Source organism: Salvelinus sp. IW2-2015, linkage group LG8 (assembly GCF_002910315.2).
Source record: "Salvelinus sp. IW2-2015 linkage group LG8, ASM291031v2, whole genome shotgun sequence".
NCBI lineage: Eukaryota > Metazoa > Chordata > Actinopteri > Salmoniformes > Salmonidae > Salvelinus > Salvelinus sp. IW2-2015.
The window spans coordinates 9,131,056-9,149,442 of record NC_036848.1 but is presented as its reverse complement, the minus strand read 5'-3'; the positions used below and the strand labels follow the sequence as shown (position 1 = coordinate 9,149,442).

Below are 18,387 nucleotides of genomic sequence, written 5' to 3'. Positions count from 1 at the left end.
TAATGTAGTGATGTTGGTCATGTTCTAACCAGTATAATGTAGTGATGTTGGTCATGTTCTAACCATGTAATTGTAGTGATGTTGGTCATGTTCTAACCAGTATAATGTAGTGATGTGGTCATGTTCTAACCAGTATAAGTAGTAGTGATGTTGGTCATGTTCTAACCAGTATAATGTGTGCATGTTGGACATCGTTCTAACGCAGTGTATGTAGTGATGTTGGTCATGTTCTAACTGGTAATGTAATGATGTTGGCCATGTTTTAACCAGTGTAATGTGGTGATGTTGGTCATGTTCTAACCAGTGTAATGTAGTGATGTTGGTCAGTTCTAACTGTGTAATGTAGTGATGTGTGGTCATGTTCTAACCAGTGTAATGTGGTGATGTTGGTCATGTTCTAACCAATGTAATGTGGTGATGTTGGTCATGTTCTAACTGTGTAATGTATGATGTTGTCATGTTCTAACCAGTGTAATGTAGTGATGTTGGTCATGTCTAACATGTGTAATGTGGTGATGTTGGTCATGTTCTAACCAGTGTAATGTGGTGATGTTTGGTCATGTTTAACTGTAATGTATGATTGTGGCATTTTAACCATGTAATGTGTGATGTTGGTCATGTTCTAAACTGTTAATGTATGATGTTGGTCATGTTCTAACCATGTAATGTAGTGATGTTGGTCATGTTCTAACTGTGTAATGTGGTGATGTTGGTCATGTCTTAACCAGTGTAATGTAGTGATGTTTGGTCATGTTCTAACTGTGTAATGTGGTGATGTTGGTCATGTTCTAACTGTGTAATGTAATGATGTTGGTCATGTTCTAACCAGTGTAATGTAGTGATGTTGGTCATGTTCTAACTGTGTAATGTAGTGATGTTGTGTCATGTTCTAACCAGTGTAAGTTGGTGATGTTGGTCATGTTCTAACCAGTGTAATGTGTGATGTTGTCATGTTCTACGTGGTAATGTGGTGATGTTGGTCATGTTCTAACTGTGTAATGTGGTGATGTTGGTCATGTCTAACTGTGTAATGTAGTGATGTTTGTTCTTGTTTAACCAGTGTAATGTAGTGATGTTGGTCATGTTCTAACAGTGTAATGTAATGATGGTTGGCATGTTCTAACCAGTGAAGTTAGTGATGTTGGTCATGTTCTAACGTGTAATGTATGATGTTGGTCATGTTCTAACCAGTGTAATGTAGTGATGTTGTCATGTTCTAACCAGTGTATGTAATGATGTTGGTCATGTTCTAACTGGTAATGTAATGATGTTGGTCATGTTCTAACCAGTGTAATGTAGTGATGTTGGTCATGTTCTAACCAGTGTAATTGAATGATGTTGGTCATGTTCTAACCAGTGTAATGTAGTGATGTTGGTCATGTTCTAACCAGTGTATGTAGTGATGTTGGTCATGTTCTAACCAGTGTAATGTGGTGATGTTGGTCATGTTCTAACCAGTGTAATGTGTGATGTTGGTCATGTTCTAACCAGTGTAATGTAATGATGTTGGTCATGTTCTAACATGTGTAATGTAGTGATGTTGGTCATGTTCTAACCAGTGTAATGTAGTGATGTTGGTCATGTTCTAACCAGTGTAATGTAATGATGTTGGTCATGTTCTAACCGTAATGTAGTGAATGTTGGTCAGTTCTAGACCAGTGTAATGTGTGATTTGTCATGTTCTAACCAGTTAATGTATGATTTGGTCATGTTCTAACTGTGTAATTGTAATGGATGTTGGTCATGTTCTAACTACAGTGATGTTGGTCATGTTCTAACTGTGTAATGTAGTGATGTTGGTCATGTTCTAACTGGGTAATGTAGTGATGTTGGTCATGTTCTAACCAGTGTAATGTGGTGATGTTGGTCATGTTCTAACTGTGTAATGTGGTGATGTTGGTCATGTTATGTTCTAACCAGTGTAATGTGGTTTGCTTTACTCCTTCTCTGATCTCACCAGGGCAAGACTGGGAGAGATGGATACCCGGTACATTTAATTTACTTTTTATATTCTCTTAGCCTATTTTGGGCTTCTATCACCTCCATCAACAGTGTATTTAATGGATTCTACCCTCATCATAATTCTTCTTCTTTGTCTTTTTACTTCCACCTCACATTAATGAGTGTATTTTCAACAAAGATTAATGTGTTTATAATTCCTGCCCCGTGCAACAACTGAAAAACATCCATAGACACACACTCGCTCATACACACACACACCCAGCCCAGTTTGAGTTGCCAGGGTTAATTGGGTCTGTTCCCAGCACCACATGTTGTTTCGTCATGATCACATCATGGCTGCTGCCTGCCAATATCAGACAGATTAGATTCGCAGCAGTGTTGGGTTGGAACACCTGTCAGTGTGGTGCACCAACTGACTCACTGATTCACTAGCTGGTTCAGTTTAATAGGTTGTGTCATCAACCTTTACTCTCTCCTTTTTTTAGTGTGTCTGGGGTCTGGATATATTTTGAGATATGCTTATATAGCCCTAACAAGTTACCCAATCAATGAGTAGATTTCTGTTCAAGTGATAAACTGGTATCGTGTGGCGTTGTCACTCTCGTCTCCCTGTTAAACTGTGTTTTGGTGGCCTCTACTGGTCATATGGGGAACTCCAACTCTCTGCTCCGCTCAGTATGAACAAATCAGATCACATTTGTCACATGCGCTGAATACAACAGGTGTAGACCTTACCGTGAATCAATGTGCAGGGGTACAGGTTAGTCGAGGTAATTTGTACATGTAGGTAGGGGTAAAGTGACTATGCATAGATATTAAACAGCGAGTAGAAGCAGTGTAAAACAAGGGGCTGGGGTGGGGTTCAATGTAAATAGTCCAGGTGGCCATTTGATTCATTGTTCAGCAGTCTTATGGCTTGGAAGTAGAAGCTGTTAAGGAGCCTTTTGGTCCTAGACTTGGCGCTCCGGTACCGCTTGACGTGCGGTAGCAGAGAAAACAGTCTATGACTTGGGTGACTGGAGTCTTTGACATTTTTTTGGTCTTTCCTCTGACACCGCCTAGTATATAGGTCCTGGATGGCAGGAAGCTTGGCCCCAGGGATATACTAGGCCGTACGCACTACCCTCTGTTGCGCCTTACGGTCAGATGCCGAGCAGTTGCCATACCAGGCAGTCATGCAACCAGTCAGGATTTCCTCGATGGTGCAGCTATAGAGGTTTTTGAAGATCTGGGGACCCATGCCAAATCTTTTCAGTCTCCTGAGGGGGTAAAGGTGTTGTCGTGCCCTCTTCACGACTGTCTTGGTTTGTTTGGACCATGATAGTTTGTTGGTTATGTGGACACTAAGGAACTTATCTCTCCACTACAGCCCCGTCGATGTGAATGTGGGCGTGTTCGGCCCTCTTTGTCCCGTAGTCCACGATCAGCTCCGTTGTCTTGCTCACGTTGAGGGAGAGGTTGTTGTCCTGGCTCCACACTGCCAGTTCTCTGATCTCCTCCCTATAAGCTGTCTCATCGTTGTCGGTGATCAGGCATACCACTTTTGTGTCGTCAGCAAACCTAATGATAGTGTTGGAGTCGTGCTTGGCCACGCAGTTGTGGGTTAACAGGGAATACAAGAGGGGACTGAGCACACACCCCTGAGGGGACCCTATGTTGAGGATCAGCGTGGCAGATGTGTTGTTGCCTACCCTTACCACCTGGGGGCGGCCCGTCAGGAAGTCCAGGATCCAGTTGCAGAGGGTGGTGTTTAGTTCCAGGGTCCTTAGCTTAGTGATGAGCTTTGTGGGCACTATGGTGTTGGACGCTGAACTGTAGTCAATGAACAGCATTCTCACATAGGTGTTCCTTTTGTCCAGGTGGGAAAGGGCAGTGTGATTGAGATTGCGTCATCTGTGGATCTGTTGGGGCAGTATGCGAATTGGAGTGGGTCTAGGATTTCCGGGATGATGGTGTTGATGTCAGCCATGACCAGCCTTTCAAAGCATTTCATGGCTACAGACGGCTACAGACGGCTACAGACGTGCCTCTGCCTCTGTCTCTGAGGTCAATTTGGTGGTGATGATGAGTGTTTTAGTCATAATGAACATGATGTTCTGCCTCTGTCTCTGAGGTCAGTTTGGTGGTGGTGATGATAATCAGTGTTTTAGTCATAATGAACATCAGCATAGGTTACCTCTGACTAGATTTAACAAGATGTGTCTTTATGTGTATTTATGCTAATGTTGTTCGTTAGTGTTGAGTTACTCTGGTTACGCATGGTAGCATATTGATTGCTGTGTTATTTAGAATGTTGTATTATTATTGGGAATGTTGGGAAGTCCAGCCCCCATGGGGTTCCCAGATTGCCAGGTCTGCCTGGCTATGCTCTCAGCTCTGTTTGGCACCGGGAAGCCTTCCTGACGGGAAATGCCTGCTGCTAATTACACACAGGCAGACGCACACACATGTTTGTGTGTGTATGTGTGTGTGCGTGTGTGCATTTTGTGTGAGAGAGCGAAAGAGAGCGAAAGAGAGAGGGGGAGAGAGAGAGAGGAGAGAGAGGGGGCGAGAGAGAGGGGGAGGGAGAGAGAGAGAGGGAGAGGGAGAGAGGGGGAGATAGAGGGAGTTTGTGCATGACATGCATGTGTCTGTGGGTAACTATGTATTCATCTGTTTGGGTGTCATGTCTGTGTCTGTACATGAGAACGCTTAGTGAGTATTACAGTACACCAACAATAATCATGCCGTCATTCATTATGAGTGTCTGTCCTTCCAATTGGTTCATCAGTCGAACCCTAACCTGACCCCCCTCTATCCCTGACATGTATTCATGTATTCATGGTTAACTTCAGATCCAACACACAGTAGATGAATCCTGTAGTTCATTAGCTTAGACAGCAGGCTGGACCATTTACCATGGTCTGATATCATGTTTCCCACTGTGTTAAAGGAGAGATTCACCCATTTTCAGTGTTATATCGTATTTGTACATGTTCTATCGATTCTCGGGGTCATTTCATGTTTTCATGTATATCTGAGCTATTGCCGTTCAAGCAGGCAGAAATACAGCCTTTGTACTTTGCATCATATGATGGAGGTCCAGCTAGAGTCCACATAAGCTGTGTGTGTGTGTGTGTGTGTGTGTGTGTGTGTGTGTGTGTGTGTGTGTGTGTGTGTGTGTGTGTGTGTGTGTGTGTGTGTTGTGTGTGTGTGTGTTGTGTGTGTTGTGGTGTGTGTGTGTGTGTGTGTGTGTGTGTGTGGTGTGTGTGTGTGATTGTTGAGGAAAGAAAGCAATTGCTCCCACGAAGTCTGTTCAAACTCCATCTCCGTAACCTTGTAATGAAACCCAGAAGTGTGAGATTGAGAAGCCATTTTCGAATCGACACAAATGAGTCCAGGCAATTTCTTAAGATTACCAGGATGTGTTGTGCCAACTAAATGTTGTTTTCCCCAGGAATAGCACCGCCTACAGGTCCTACACTCCTCACAGATGGTGTGTGTGTTTATGTGTGACTCCCCACTGTTCACAGACATCAGTTCTAGTTTTGATTCATTGATTTACATTTGGTTGAGTTGTCAACTAAAGTGAATTCAACGTGAAATAAACCCAAAAATTGATTTCGGTTAAAAATCTGTTTTCCGGCGCACAATTGGCCCAGCGTCGTCCGGGTTAAGGGAGGGTTTGGCCGGCAGGGATGTCCTTGTCCCATCGGGTACTAGCGACTCCTGTCGCCAGGTGTACGGTGTTTCCCCCGACACATTCGTGCGTCTGGCTTCTGCGTTAAGTGGGCATTGTGTCAAGAAGTAGTTGGGTTGCGTTTCGGAGGATTCACGGCTCTCGACCTTTGCCTCTTCCGAGTCCGTACGGGAGTTGCAGGGATGAGACAAGACTGTAACAACCAATTGGATACCACGAAATTGGGGAGATTTTTATTTTATTTTTTAAATGATAAAAAAAAAAAAAAACATTCAAAACCTGCATGTCTGTGAGCAACACAGACCAGTAAACACTTGCACACACACGCTCTCTCTTTCTTACACACATATGCACTCTCACACACACAAACACATATGCATACACTTACATGCACAGCGATGGAGGCTGTTGGGAGGAGCTATAGGAGGACAGGCTCATTGTAATGGCTGGAAAGGAATACATGGAACCGAGTCAAACACATCAAACATGGAAACCACATGTTTGATTCCATTCCATGTATTCCATTCCAGCTATTACAATGAGCCTGTCCTCCTATAGCTCCTCCCACCAGCCTCCAGTGATGCATAGTACACACACACTCATTGATATGCACAGACTACATTGATAATGCGTGTGTCTCTTTTCAGCCTCCTAGGACAGATCTAAAACGTCAATGATTTACTCTCCTATGTACAGTTCAAGTATACTTTTTTAAGGGCGACTGGTATCCTAGCGGTTAGAGCGTTGGGCCAGTAACCGAAACGTCCCTGGTTTGAATAACCAGCCGAGAAGGTGAAATATCTATCGATGTGCCCTTAAGCAAGGTACTTAACCCTAATTTGCCTCAGGGGCGCCGTACTACTATGGCTGACCCTGTAAAACAACACATTTCACTGCACGTATCTGGTGTATGTGACAATAAAATATCTAAATACACTGAGTGTACAAAATATTAAGAACACCTTGCTAATATTGAGTTGCATCCCCCCTTTTGCCCTCAGAATAGCCTCAATTCGTCAGGGCATGGACTCTACAAGGTGTGGAAAACGTTCCACAGGGATGCTGGCCCATGTTGACTCCAGTGCTTCCCACAGTTGTGTCAAGTTGGCTGGATGTCCTTTGGGTGGTGGACTGTTCTTGATTCACACAGGAAACTGTTGAGGGTGAAAAACCCAGCAGCGTTGAAGTTCTTGACTCAAACCGGTGCTCCTGGCACCTACTACCATACCCCGTTCAAAGGCACTTAAATCTTTAAAAAATCGATTTCGGTTAAAAATCTGTTTTCCATGTTGATTCAACGTCAACACATTAAGGCCTTGCAACAGACCTACAGCTTTCCTCATGTTCACATCCAGGCCTCAGCTCTTCCTAAGGCCTTGCAACAGACCTACAGCTGTTCTATGTTCACATCAGCTCAGCTCTTTCCTAAGGGCCTTGCAACAGGACCTAATCTCCTCTCATGTTCACATCCAGGCTCAGCTCTTCCTAAAGGCCTTAGCACACATCACCTGTTCCACCGCAACCTCAGGCGTTTAAAGACCTAAACTCTCATGTCACATCCACCCAGCTTCCAAGGGCCTGACCCTACGCCCTCTTCACTTATCAGTGCTCCTGTGCAAACATGACCTATCAGTTTCTCATTTCCTCAGCTACCTCTAGCTTGCAAACCTACAGCTTTTCTCAGCATCCTCAGCCTTCCTTCCTAAGGCCTGCAAGAAAGGATATTAAACCACATAGTTCAGACCTCTTCTATACTATGCTGAAAGAAGAGGGCGCTGCTCCACACACCCAACACACGCAGAACACCCTGCCTGCAAAAAGTCATTTTCCAGAAATGTAGTGCTTCAAAACTAATTTGGTGGAATGCATATGTAGGCAGAAGTGCACAGTCCAGAATCCTCAACTGATTAGAATCCTCACCTGATTTAGAATTCCTCACTGATTAGGACAAGGAGACCAAAGATGGCAAGAGAGGAGAACTATGATACACAACAGACAAAAAGGCTATGTTCCGCTTCCCCTAACTTGAGGGTTTTAATGGTAATTGAGGCCTTTTTTCTCTCTCATCTCTCTCCTCTCTCTCTTCTCTCTCTCTCTCTCTCTCCCTCTCTCTCTCTCTCTTCTTCTCTCGCTTTTCTCCTCTCTCTCTCTTTTCCTCTCTCTCCTTCTCTCGCTCTCTCTCTTTCTTTCTTTCTCTCTTTCTTTTCTCTCTCTCTCTCTCTCTCTCTCATCTCTCTCTCTCTCTCCTCCTCTCTCTTTTCTCTTTTCTCTGCTCTCTCCTTTTCTCTCTCTCTCTCTCTCTCTCTCTCTCTTCTCTCCCTCTCTCATCTCTCTCTCTCTCTCTCTCTCTCTCTCTCTTCTCTTTTCTTTCTTTCTCTCCTTTCTTTATCTCGCTCTCTCTCTCTCTCTCTTCCTCTCTCTCTCTCTCTCTCTCTCTCTTCTCTCTCTCTCTCCTCTCTCTCTCTCTCTCTGTGTGTCTCTCTCTCTTTCTCTCTCTCTCTCTGTGGCTCGTTCCGTTTGTGGTATAAGATGAAGGGTTTTGCTGCCTTTTTGTTTGGGCCTATTTTTATTTGCATTCCAGCTTTTTATTTTTCCTCCTCAGTCTGTTGTGTAGGTCCAAAACACACAAACACACACACACACCCTCATCACTGGCTCTGTCCTACATGGTCATGTCATGCATCAGACATTACTGTCCTCCACTGGCCCATAATGGAAGTGGCCCTTTATAAAGGTAGCATCCGCTTATCAATCACATAGACTTTCATCGAGTTCTCTGGTTTTTATGGTCTTGTTAAAATGGATATTATCACCTGTTTTGTAGTTGTAGAGAATTTTGTGGGTCTTTTTTTCTAATTTTCCAGTTTGGATGTCAGTAGCACTCAGAAGGTTAAAATACTGTGGAACTGTCAACAAAGAGGATAGGTTTTATTGTTTGGAGTAGTCACACACACACACACACACATGTAGTCACACACACCCGTAGTCACACACACACATGTAGTCACACACACACGTAGTCACACACACACATAGTCACACTCACATGTAGTCACACACACAGTAGCGTATGTTTAAAACTAGATACTTTTAGACTTTTACTATTAACTATTAGCAGTATTTTACTGGGTGACTTTCACTTTTGATTGAAACATGTTCTATTAAGGAATCTTGTATGACAACGACTGCACAGATGTGCTAGGCCCACTCACATACGGTCAGAAAGAGATGTAGAACACACACACACCCACGTCTAGTCCACAGGCTGCTGTGTGGCTTGTTAGGCCTCATCAGTCTTCATCTGGTCTGGTTCAGAGTCTTCCTGCCGACGGTGACCTCATTGTGTGCACCTCGTCTTCTCATTCTGACCAGTCTCAGGGGGGCCAGATGCACCCATATCACACACACAAATAGACACACACACACACACACAGGGAGGGGTTTTTCACCTGCACTGCAGGTCCGTGTTAAGTACCTCAGTGGTGTTCAGTGAATGAAATCAGGGTTTGTAGAGCATTCAGCCCTGCATTACTGCGGTTCCCCTAAATGTGTGATAAAATAATACACACACACACACACTCACACCCTGTCCCTCGCTCACACTTCTGTTACACAGCCCCAGTCCTGGTGGGCTGTAGGATCTGCTTTGTTTTGCTTCATCCCTTCATCAAGACATAGAGGAATACTTGAAATCATTAACCTTGGTTGGAGACCACTGACCTGGTTTTCCAATTAAAAGCCAGTTGCTTATATAACCCTTAGGGCCCATGTAATCAGGTAGACATTGTGGGTCTTCAACACCCCCAGAGTTTTAGAGAAAGACAACCATAGCTACAAATAGAAGCATGCCATCTCATTATGAGACCAAAGCGAGACAACAAACAGTAAAACCAACTTACATAGTTCTTATTTCAAAAGTATCACTTTCGCTCTCTCTCTCTTCCCTCCTTTCTTCCTCTCCTCCCTCCATCCATCAAAGTGCGAAGGGACAGACACAGTCGTGGGGTTCGCTTCTGGACACTTTGGTGCAATGTACCCTAGGGGCTAGTTAAACAGTGAGATGTCCCACTGAAAGTCTTTAGGGGGTCAGGGGTCAGAGCTGTAATAGGGTTAAACGGTGTGCAGACAGGATGGCTGGGCCACGTACGGATCCCTTGGGTCTTTTCACCCGACCACGGGGACCCTGTAAACACTGCTAGTTTAAAGATGAAGTCTATAGTTATTCATGAAAAACGAAATCAATGTTTTCTTGGTTATTTTCCCAGAGACAGGTGCTGAGTTGACAGGCGCTTTACGCCCAGATCACATACTGACTGTATGAGAGAATGGAGCCGGAGGGGATGGCTGCTGTTTTACGGGCTCCTAACCAACTGTGTTATTTTGTTAGTTTTTTCACGTTGTTGCTACCATCTCTTATGACTGAAAATAACTTCTGGACATCAGAACAGCGATTACTCACCTCGAACTGGACAAATCTTTTTTTTTAACGAGTACGACGCAAAGGATATACTGCTTTTTCGGGAACGAGCCCAAATCGGTCCCGTGTGGCTCAGTTGGTAGAGCATGGCGCTTGCAACGCCAGGGTTGTGGGTTCATTCCCCACGGGGGGACCAGGATGAATATGTATGAACTTTCCAAATTGTAAGTCGCTCTGGATAAGAGCGTCAGCTAAATGACTTAAATGTAAATGTAAATGTAAATCCCTGTGATTGCGTGAAGAAAAGACAGAGGAAAAGGGGGCGGAGGTCAGGCTGCCTTCTGAGAATTCATAGGCGAGTGAGTAAACCTCCACTACCATCCGTTCTATTGGTCAAAGTGCAATCATTAGAAAACAAAATGGATGATATACAATCAAGACTATTCTACCAACGGGACATTAAAAACTGTAATATCATATGTTTCACTGAGTCGTGGCTGAACGACGACACGGATAATATAGAGCTGGTGGGATTTTCCATGCATTGGCAGGACAGGGAAGCTACGTCTGGTATGACGAGGGGCGGGGGTATGTGTCTATTTGTCATTAACAGCTAAGACCGCACTCAACTAGCTGTATAAGGCCATAAGCAGGAGACTTTAATGCAGGCAAACTTAAATCCATTCTAGCTCATTTCTACCAGCATGTCACATGTGCAACCAGAGGGGAAAAAAACTCTAGACCACCTTTACTCCACACACAGAGACGCATACAAAGCTCTCTCTCACCTTCCATTTGGCAAATCTGACCATAATTCTCCTCCTGATTCCTGCTTACAAGCAAAAACTAAAGCAGGAAGTACCAGTGACTCGCTCAATACGGATGTGGTCAGATAACGCGGATGCTAAGCTACAGGACTGTTTTGCTAGCACAGACTGGAATATGTTCCGGGATTCATCCAATGGCATTGAGGAGTATACCACCTCAGTCATCGGCTTCATCAATAAGTGCATTGACGACGTCTTCCCCACAGTGACCATACGTACATATCCCAACCAGAAGCCATGGATTACTGGCAACATCCGCATCGAGCTAAAGGCTAGAGCTGCAGTTTTCAAGGAGCGGGACACTAATCCGGACGCTTATAAGAAATCTCGCATAAGCTCTCAGAAGAACCATCAAACAGGCAAAGCGTCAATACAGGAATAAGATTGAATCCTACTACATCGGCTCTGACACTCGTCGGATGTGGCAGGGCTTGAACATTTTTACGGAATACAAAGGGAAACCAGCCACGAGCTGACTAGATGAGCTAAATGTCTTTTATGCTCGCTTCGAGGCAAGCTACACTGAAGCATGCATGAGATCACCAGCTGTTCCTAACTACTGTGTGATAACGGTCTCGGCAGCAGGATGTAAGCAAGACCTTTAAACAGGTCAACATTCACAAAGCCGCGGGGCCAGACGGATTACCAGGACGTGTACTCAAAGCATGCGCGGATCAACTGGCAAGTGTCTTCACTGACATTTTCAACCTCTCCCTGACAGAGTCTGTAATACCTACATGTTTCAAGCAGACCACCATAGTCCGTGTGCCCAAGGAAGCGAAGGTAACCTGCCTAAATGATTACCGCCCCGTAGCACTCACATTGGTAGTCATGAAGTGCTTTGAAAGGCTGGTCATGGCTCACATCAACAGCATCATCCAGGATACGCTAGACCCACTCCAATTCGCATACTGCCACAACAGATCCACAGATGACACAATCTCAATCACACTCCACACTGCCCTTTCCCACCTGGACAAGAATGTGAGAATGCTGTTCATTGACTACAGCTCAGCGTTTAACACAACAAGGACCCTGGGACTAAACACCTCCCTCTGCAACTGGATCCTGGACTTCCTGACGGGCCGCCCCCAGGTGGTAAGGGTAGGCAACAACACATCTGCCACGCTGATCCTCAACATAGGGGCCCCTCAGGGGTGCGTGCTCAGTCCCCTCAGTCCTGCTCTCTACAGTGATACAGACTATATGAAGTGATGCTTTCTGCAATGATACAGACTGTATGCACACACACACACACACACACACACCAACCAAACAGGCAGGATATATAATGTGTTTCCTCCGTCTCCTTTGGCTCCCTCCTGATACATATTGGGTTTTCTAACCGTTTGTTATTTACAGTTATTTTGATCTATTTGTCTAGGACGTCAGTTTATTTACCTACCTCTGTTACAGATGTTTGGTCTGGTCTGGGCAGAGAAAACACATCCGCCCGAATCTGTGTGTATGTGTGCGTTGTATACAAGACATACACAGATACACAGAGAGGATACAAGCCCCATAAATCACCATACCTCCAGGCTGTTTCATGTTGTACTAGAGGGGTGACGTCATTGTTTGTTTGCCTAACAGAAACAGTGTCGTCCTTTACTTTATCGAAGTCATCGGTGAGATTTTCCAGCAGCCGTTGACTCATTTTATTGGTTGTTCTTTAATGAATCTCTGCATGGAACAATCACTGCTCAAAACACATGGGTTAATATGTAATTAATTTTTTTCTCTCCCTCCCTCTCTCTCTCTCTCTGTAGGGCCCGCTTGGCATGGATGGCAAACCAGTGAGTATCTATTTGATAGATGAATGAAATGTGCTCTCATTGTACTATTTTATTGATTTGAACTCTGTGACTCTCTCTCCTCTTCATAGGGTCTCCCCGGTCCTAAAGGAAGTCAGGTACACTGTCTCATTCCTGCTGTGGTTGTCTTGGTGTTGGGATTGGGAAAACAATGGTAAATTCCACACAGTTCTATGCACATGTATTTAAGTCTGTGTGAACCAGGTTCATCTTGGAATCTGTAAGCCAGGTGAAACATTCCTGCTCGTCATCAATTGCTATGTATTGTCCCAGTTGGGAAATCTAGCCATAGTGAGTTGGTGAGGTCACCATCAGTAACCATCCTGTTACCCATCCAAAAGTTGTTTCAGCCTCTTAAGACCTACCTGAGAACGGAGCACTGAAACCCCCATTCACTCCAGCCCTAGGCTCAGCCAGTCCCTGGAGATGCACTGCCCAACCCCTTGCCCAACACCCTGCCCAACACGCCGCCCAACACAATGCCCAACACGCTGCCCAACACGATGCCCAACACGGTGCCCAACTCTCTGCCCAACTTGGCTGCCCAATCCCCCTGTCCAACCCCTGCCCACACGCTGCCCAAACCCCCTGCCCAACACGCCTGCCCAACCCCTGCCCAACACTGCTCCAACCCCCTGCCCAACACAGTGCCCAACCCCCTGTTCCAACACGGTGCCCAACCCCTTGCCCAACATGCTGCCCAACCCCTGCCCAACACAGTGCCCCAACACGCTGCCCAACACGATGCCCAACACGCTGTCCAACCCCCCGCCCAACATGCTGCCCAACCCCCTGCCCAACACGGTGCCCAACCCCCTGTCCAACACGCTGCCCAACCCCCTGCCCAACACGGTGCCCAACCCCCTGTCCAACACGCTGCCCAACCCCCTGCCCAACACTTGCCCAACACGCTGCCCAACACGATGCCCAAACACGGTGCCCAACCCTCTGCCCAACACGGTGCCAACCCCCTGCCCCAACATGCTGCCCAAACACCCTGTCCAACCCCCTGCCCAACACGCTGCCCAACTCCCTGCCTAATATGCTGCCCAACCCCTGTCCAACCCCCCGCCCCAACATGCTGCCCAACCCCCCGGCCCAACACGGTGCCCAACCCCCTGTCCAACACCTTGCCCAACACGATGCCCAACGGTGCCCAACCCTCTTCCAACACGGTGCCCAACCCCCTGGCCAACATGCTGCCCAAACCCCCTGTCCACCCTCTGTCCAACATGCTGCCCAACACGGTGCCCAACCCTCTGCCAACATGCCCAACCCCCTGCCCAACCCTCTTGCCCAACACGGTGCCCAAACCCTCTGCCCAACACGCTGCCCAACCCCCTGCCCAAACATGCTGCCCAACACGGTGCCCAACCCCCTGCCCAACATGCTGCCCAACACGGTGCCCAACCCCCTGTCCAACACGCTGCCCAACCCTCTACCCAACACCTTGCCCAACACTCTGCCCCAACACGATGCCCAATACGGTGCCCAACCCTCTGCCCAACACGGTGCCCAACCCCCTGCCCAACACGCTGCCCAACCCCCTGCCCAACACCAGTTGCCCAACCCCTGTCCGCAACCCCCGCCCAACATGCTGCCAACCCCCTGCCCAAACCGCTGCCAACACCCTGCCCAACACGCTGCCCAACATACTGCCCAACACCCTTGCCCAACACGGCTGCCCAACACACTGCCCAACACGCTGCCCAACACCCTGCCCAACACGCTGCCAACAACACCTGCCCAACACGCTGCCAACATACTGCCCAACACACTCACCACGGAGATAGGGAGATGGGAAGTTGGGAGGAGGAACCAACGCAGAGCAGAGAGAGAAGAGAGAAGAGAGAGAGGAGAGAGAGAGAGAGAGAGAGAGAGAGAGAGAGAGAGAGAGAGAGAGAGAGAGATGAGTGTAGGTGTAGAAGCACGGTGGCTAGGAAAACTCCCTAGAAAGGCCAAAGCCTAGGAAGAAACCTAGAGAGGAACCAGGCTATGAGGGGTGGCCAGTCCTCTTCTGGCTGTGCCGGGTGGAGATTATAACAGAACATGGCCAAGATGTTCAAATGTTCATAAATGACCAGAATGGTCCAATAATAATAATCACATAGTTGTCGAAGGGTGCAACAAGTCAGCACCTCAGGAGTAAATGTCAGTTGGCTTTTCATAGCCGATCATTAAGAGTATCTCTACCACTCCTGCTGTCTCTAGAGAGTTGAAAACAGCAGGTCTGGGTCAGGTAGCACGTCCGGTGAACAGGTCAGGGTTCCATAGCCGCAGGCAGAACAGTTGAAACTGGAGCAGCAGCACGGCCAGGTGGACTGGGGACAGCAAGGAGTCATCATGCCAGGTCGTCCTGAGGCATGGTCCTAGGGCTGTGATCTGATAGGGGTGTCAGTGGGCTGACTGTGAACGCTCTGAGAGACTCTGGGTTGAGGTCAGTGATCAAGTAGTCTACAGTACTACTGCCAAGAGATGACTTATAGGTGTACCTACCGTAGGAGTCCCCTCGAAGCCTACCATTGACTATGTACATACCCAGCGTGCGACAGAGCTGCAGGAGTTGTGACCCGTTTTTGTTGGTGATGTTGTCGTGGTTGTGCCAAGGGGGGCATATGGGGGAGGGAATGCTGTCACCTCCAGGTAGGTGTTTGTCCCCCTGTGTGCTGTGGGTGTCAGGTTCTTGTCCAGTTCAGGCATTTAGGTCGCCACTGACTAGTACATGGTTGACTTGGGGAGGTGTTGATTGGTTGGGGTGCGGGTGTGGATGTGGCTGGTGGTGCTGTGGTCTGGATGTAGGGTGGGGGGGGTCCCGCAGGTCTGGGAGAGTGTCTCGCTGGTCTGGGCGGGGTGTCTGTTGATCTGTTGCTCCTGTGTGAGGTGTCGGGGCTGCGGTTGAGGGTGATGTCCTTTACATTTACATTTACATTTAAGTCATTTAGCAGACGCTCTTATCCAGAGCGACTTACAAATTGGAAAGTTCATACATATTCATCCTGGTCCCCCCGTGGGAATTGAACCCACAACCCTGGCGTTGCAAGCGCCATGCTCTACCAACTGAGCCACACAGGACCGTGGGTCTTGGCTAAGGTTTGCACTGCTGCCTTGTATAACGCTTGCGTTTACTCGCTTCATGGTAGGGGTGGAGAAAATCACTTGGGGAAAGTAGTGCTGTGGCCACCCTTTCCTGCTGTGTTCTCAGGTCATTTGTGCCTGTGTGTATTATTATGGGGCTCCCGAGTGGCACAGCGGTCTAAGGCACTGCATTTCAGTGCTAGAGGCGTCAGTAAAGACCCTGGTTTGAAACAAACAAAGGTTTACATTCGCTGACTCAGAGTCCTCGTTGTCTAATATTATGAGTTTCCACCCATCGCAAACAGAGGGGTAGCGTGTTAAAATAGCACTGCTCCATGCCAGGGGATGGTCTGTGTGGAAGATTAAGTTGCTTATGCTCACATTTTTATAATAGTCAGCAAAAGCGTTTCTTGGTTTTCCATAAGGAACTTATTTTTGTACTCTTTTCGTGCCTTCTAATTTTTTACATCCAGAGGATACTGTATTGTAATGACCTCTGAACAGCGGGAGGGTGCTTCAAAGGCCTCTGCCTTTGGGTGGGGTAGACTGTGAAACTCTCCTGCCATTGTTGGGCTCAAGGGCTTTGACACCTCTCACTTCACACCTCAGTGCTGATTGAGGTTGCAGTCAGGTATGTTCTGACCTAGCAAGCTTGGTAGCCTTAACTTAACATTCAGTCCTTATAAAGTAAAATAAATCATTGTTATGTCTTTTTCTTCTTGGCTTTAAAAGTAGCTTCAGACTGAACATGACTCACTCAGTTCCAGGTTGGATGGTGTTTTCAGGTTACTGTTGTTTGTTTGACAGAGCATTTACTGTATAGCTTGGAAATAGGAAACTTTGGTAGTAGGAATCCTTCCAGGTCATTTTCTCTCTCAATTCAATTCAATTCAATTCAAGGGGCTTTATTGGCATGGGAAACATGTGTTAACATTGCCAAAGCAAGTGAGGTAGATAATATACAAAAGTCAAATAAACAATAAAAATGAACAGTAAACATTACACATACAGAAGTTTCAAAACAATAAAGACATTACAAATGTCATATTATATATATGCAGTGTTGTAACAATGTACAAATGGTTAAAGCACACAAGTTAAAATNTTCTCCCCTCACTCTATCCCCTTTCTGGGTGCTGCAGACTCTTGGGTGAGGCCGGGTGCTGCAGACTCTTGGGTGAGGCCGGGTGCTGCAGACTCTTGGGGGGTCTCACCCCTCGGCACTGGGGAAAGAAATGCGGGTGTTTTTTGCCAATTTAAATGTGTACATGGATTCATAATGTTGTATGTTTTTTCCCCCAACACCACTTTCATCAATTTGTATAGCAGACCCTCATGCCAAATTGAGTCAAAAGCTTTTTTGAAATCAACAAAGCATGAGAAGGCTTTGCCTTTGTTTTGGTTTGTTTGCTTGTCAATTGTGGTGTGGAGGGTGAATATGTGTTCTGTCATACGGTAATTTGGTAAAAAGCCAATTTGACATTTGCTCAGTACATTGTTTTCACTGAGGAAATGTACGAGTCTGCTGTTAATAATAATATAATAATGCAGAGGATTTTCCCAAAGTTGCTGTTGACCCATATCCCACGGTAGTTATTGGGGTCAAATTTGTCTCCACTTTTGTGGATAGGGGTGGTCAATCCTTAGTTCCAAATATTGGGGAAGATGCCAGAGCTAAGGATGATGTCAAAGAGTGTAAGTATAGCCAATTGAAATTTGTGGTCTGTATATTTGATCATTTCATTGAGGATACCATCAACACCAAGGCTTTTTTGGGTTGGAGGGTTTGTGTTTTGTCCTGTAGTTCATTCAATGTAATTGGAGAATCCAGTGGGTTCTGGTACTCTTTAATAGTTGATTCTAAGATTTGTATTTGATCATGTTTATGTTTTTGTTTTTTGTTCTTTGTTATAGGGCCAAAAAGATTGGAGAAGTGATTTATGCATACATCTCAGTATTAGATAGATAACTCTTCGTGTTGTTGTTTGATTAGTGTTTTCCAATTTTCCCAGAAGTGGTTAGATTCTATGGATTCTTCAATTACATTGAGCTGATTTCTGACGTGCTGTTCCTTCTCTTTCCGTAGTGTATTTCTGTATTGTTTTAGTGATTCACCATAGTGAAGGTGTAGGCTCAGGTTTTCTGGATCTCTAAGTTTTTGGTTGGATGGGTTTCTCAATTTCTTTCTTAGGTTTTGCATTCTTCATCAAACCCTTTGTCATTGTTGTTCATTTTCTTCGGTTTTCGATTTGAGATTTTTAGATTTGATAGGGAAGCTGAGAGGTCAAATACAGTTTAGGTTTTCTACTGCAAGTTTACACCTTCACTATTACAGTGAAATGTTTTGTCCAGGAAGTTGTCTTAAAGGGATTGAATTTGTTGTCGCCTAATTGCTTTTTTGGTAGGTTTCCAAACAACATTCCTTCCATCTATAGCCTTTCTTAATATTATTCAGTTCCTTTGGCTTTGATGCCTCATGATTGAGTATTGCTCTGTTCAAGTAGACTGTGATTTTGCTGTGATCAAATCAAATCAAATGTATTTATATAGCCCTTCTTACATCAGCTGATATCTCAAAGTGCTGTACAGAAACCCAGCCTAAAACCCCAAACA

General features: G+C 45.9%; 1 protein-coding gene across 6 annotated transcripts in view; it reads left to right on the top strand.

Moving 5' to 3' along the window:
* The first annotated feature begins 1,934 nt into the window (after nt 1-1,934).
* LOC111967372 (collagen alpha-1(XXIII) chain-like) overlaps nt 1,935-18,387 on the top strand; it is a 73,627-nt gene continuing 57,174 nt past the window's right edge. For all 6 annotated transcript variants that reach the window (XM_070444733.1, XM_070444731.1, XM_070444732.1 and 3 more), the window contains exons 1-3: nt 1,935-1,987; nt 12,655-12,681; nt 12,771-12,797. In XM_070444733.1, the coding sequence (XP_070300834.1) occupies nt 12,667-12,681; nt 12,771-12,797 (42 nt within the window). In that variant the 5' untranslated portion in view covers nt 1,935-1,987; nt 12,655-12,666. The remainder of the gene's footprint in view (nt 1,988-12,654; nt 12,682-12,770; nt 12,798-18,387) is intronic.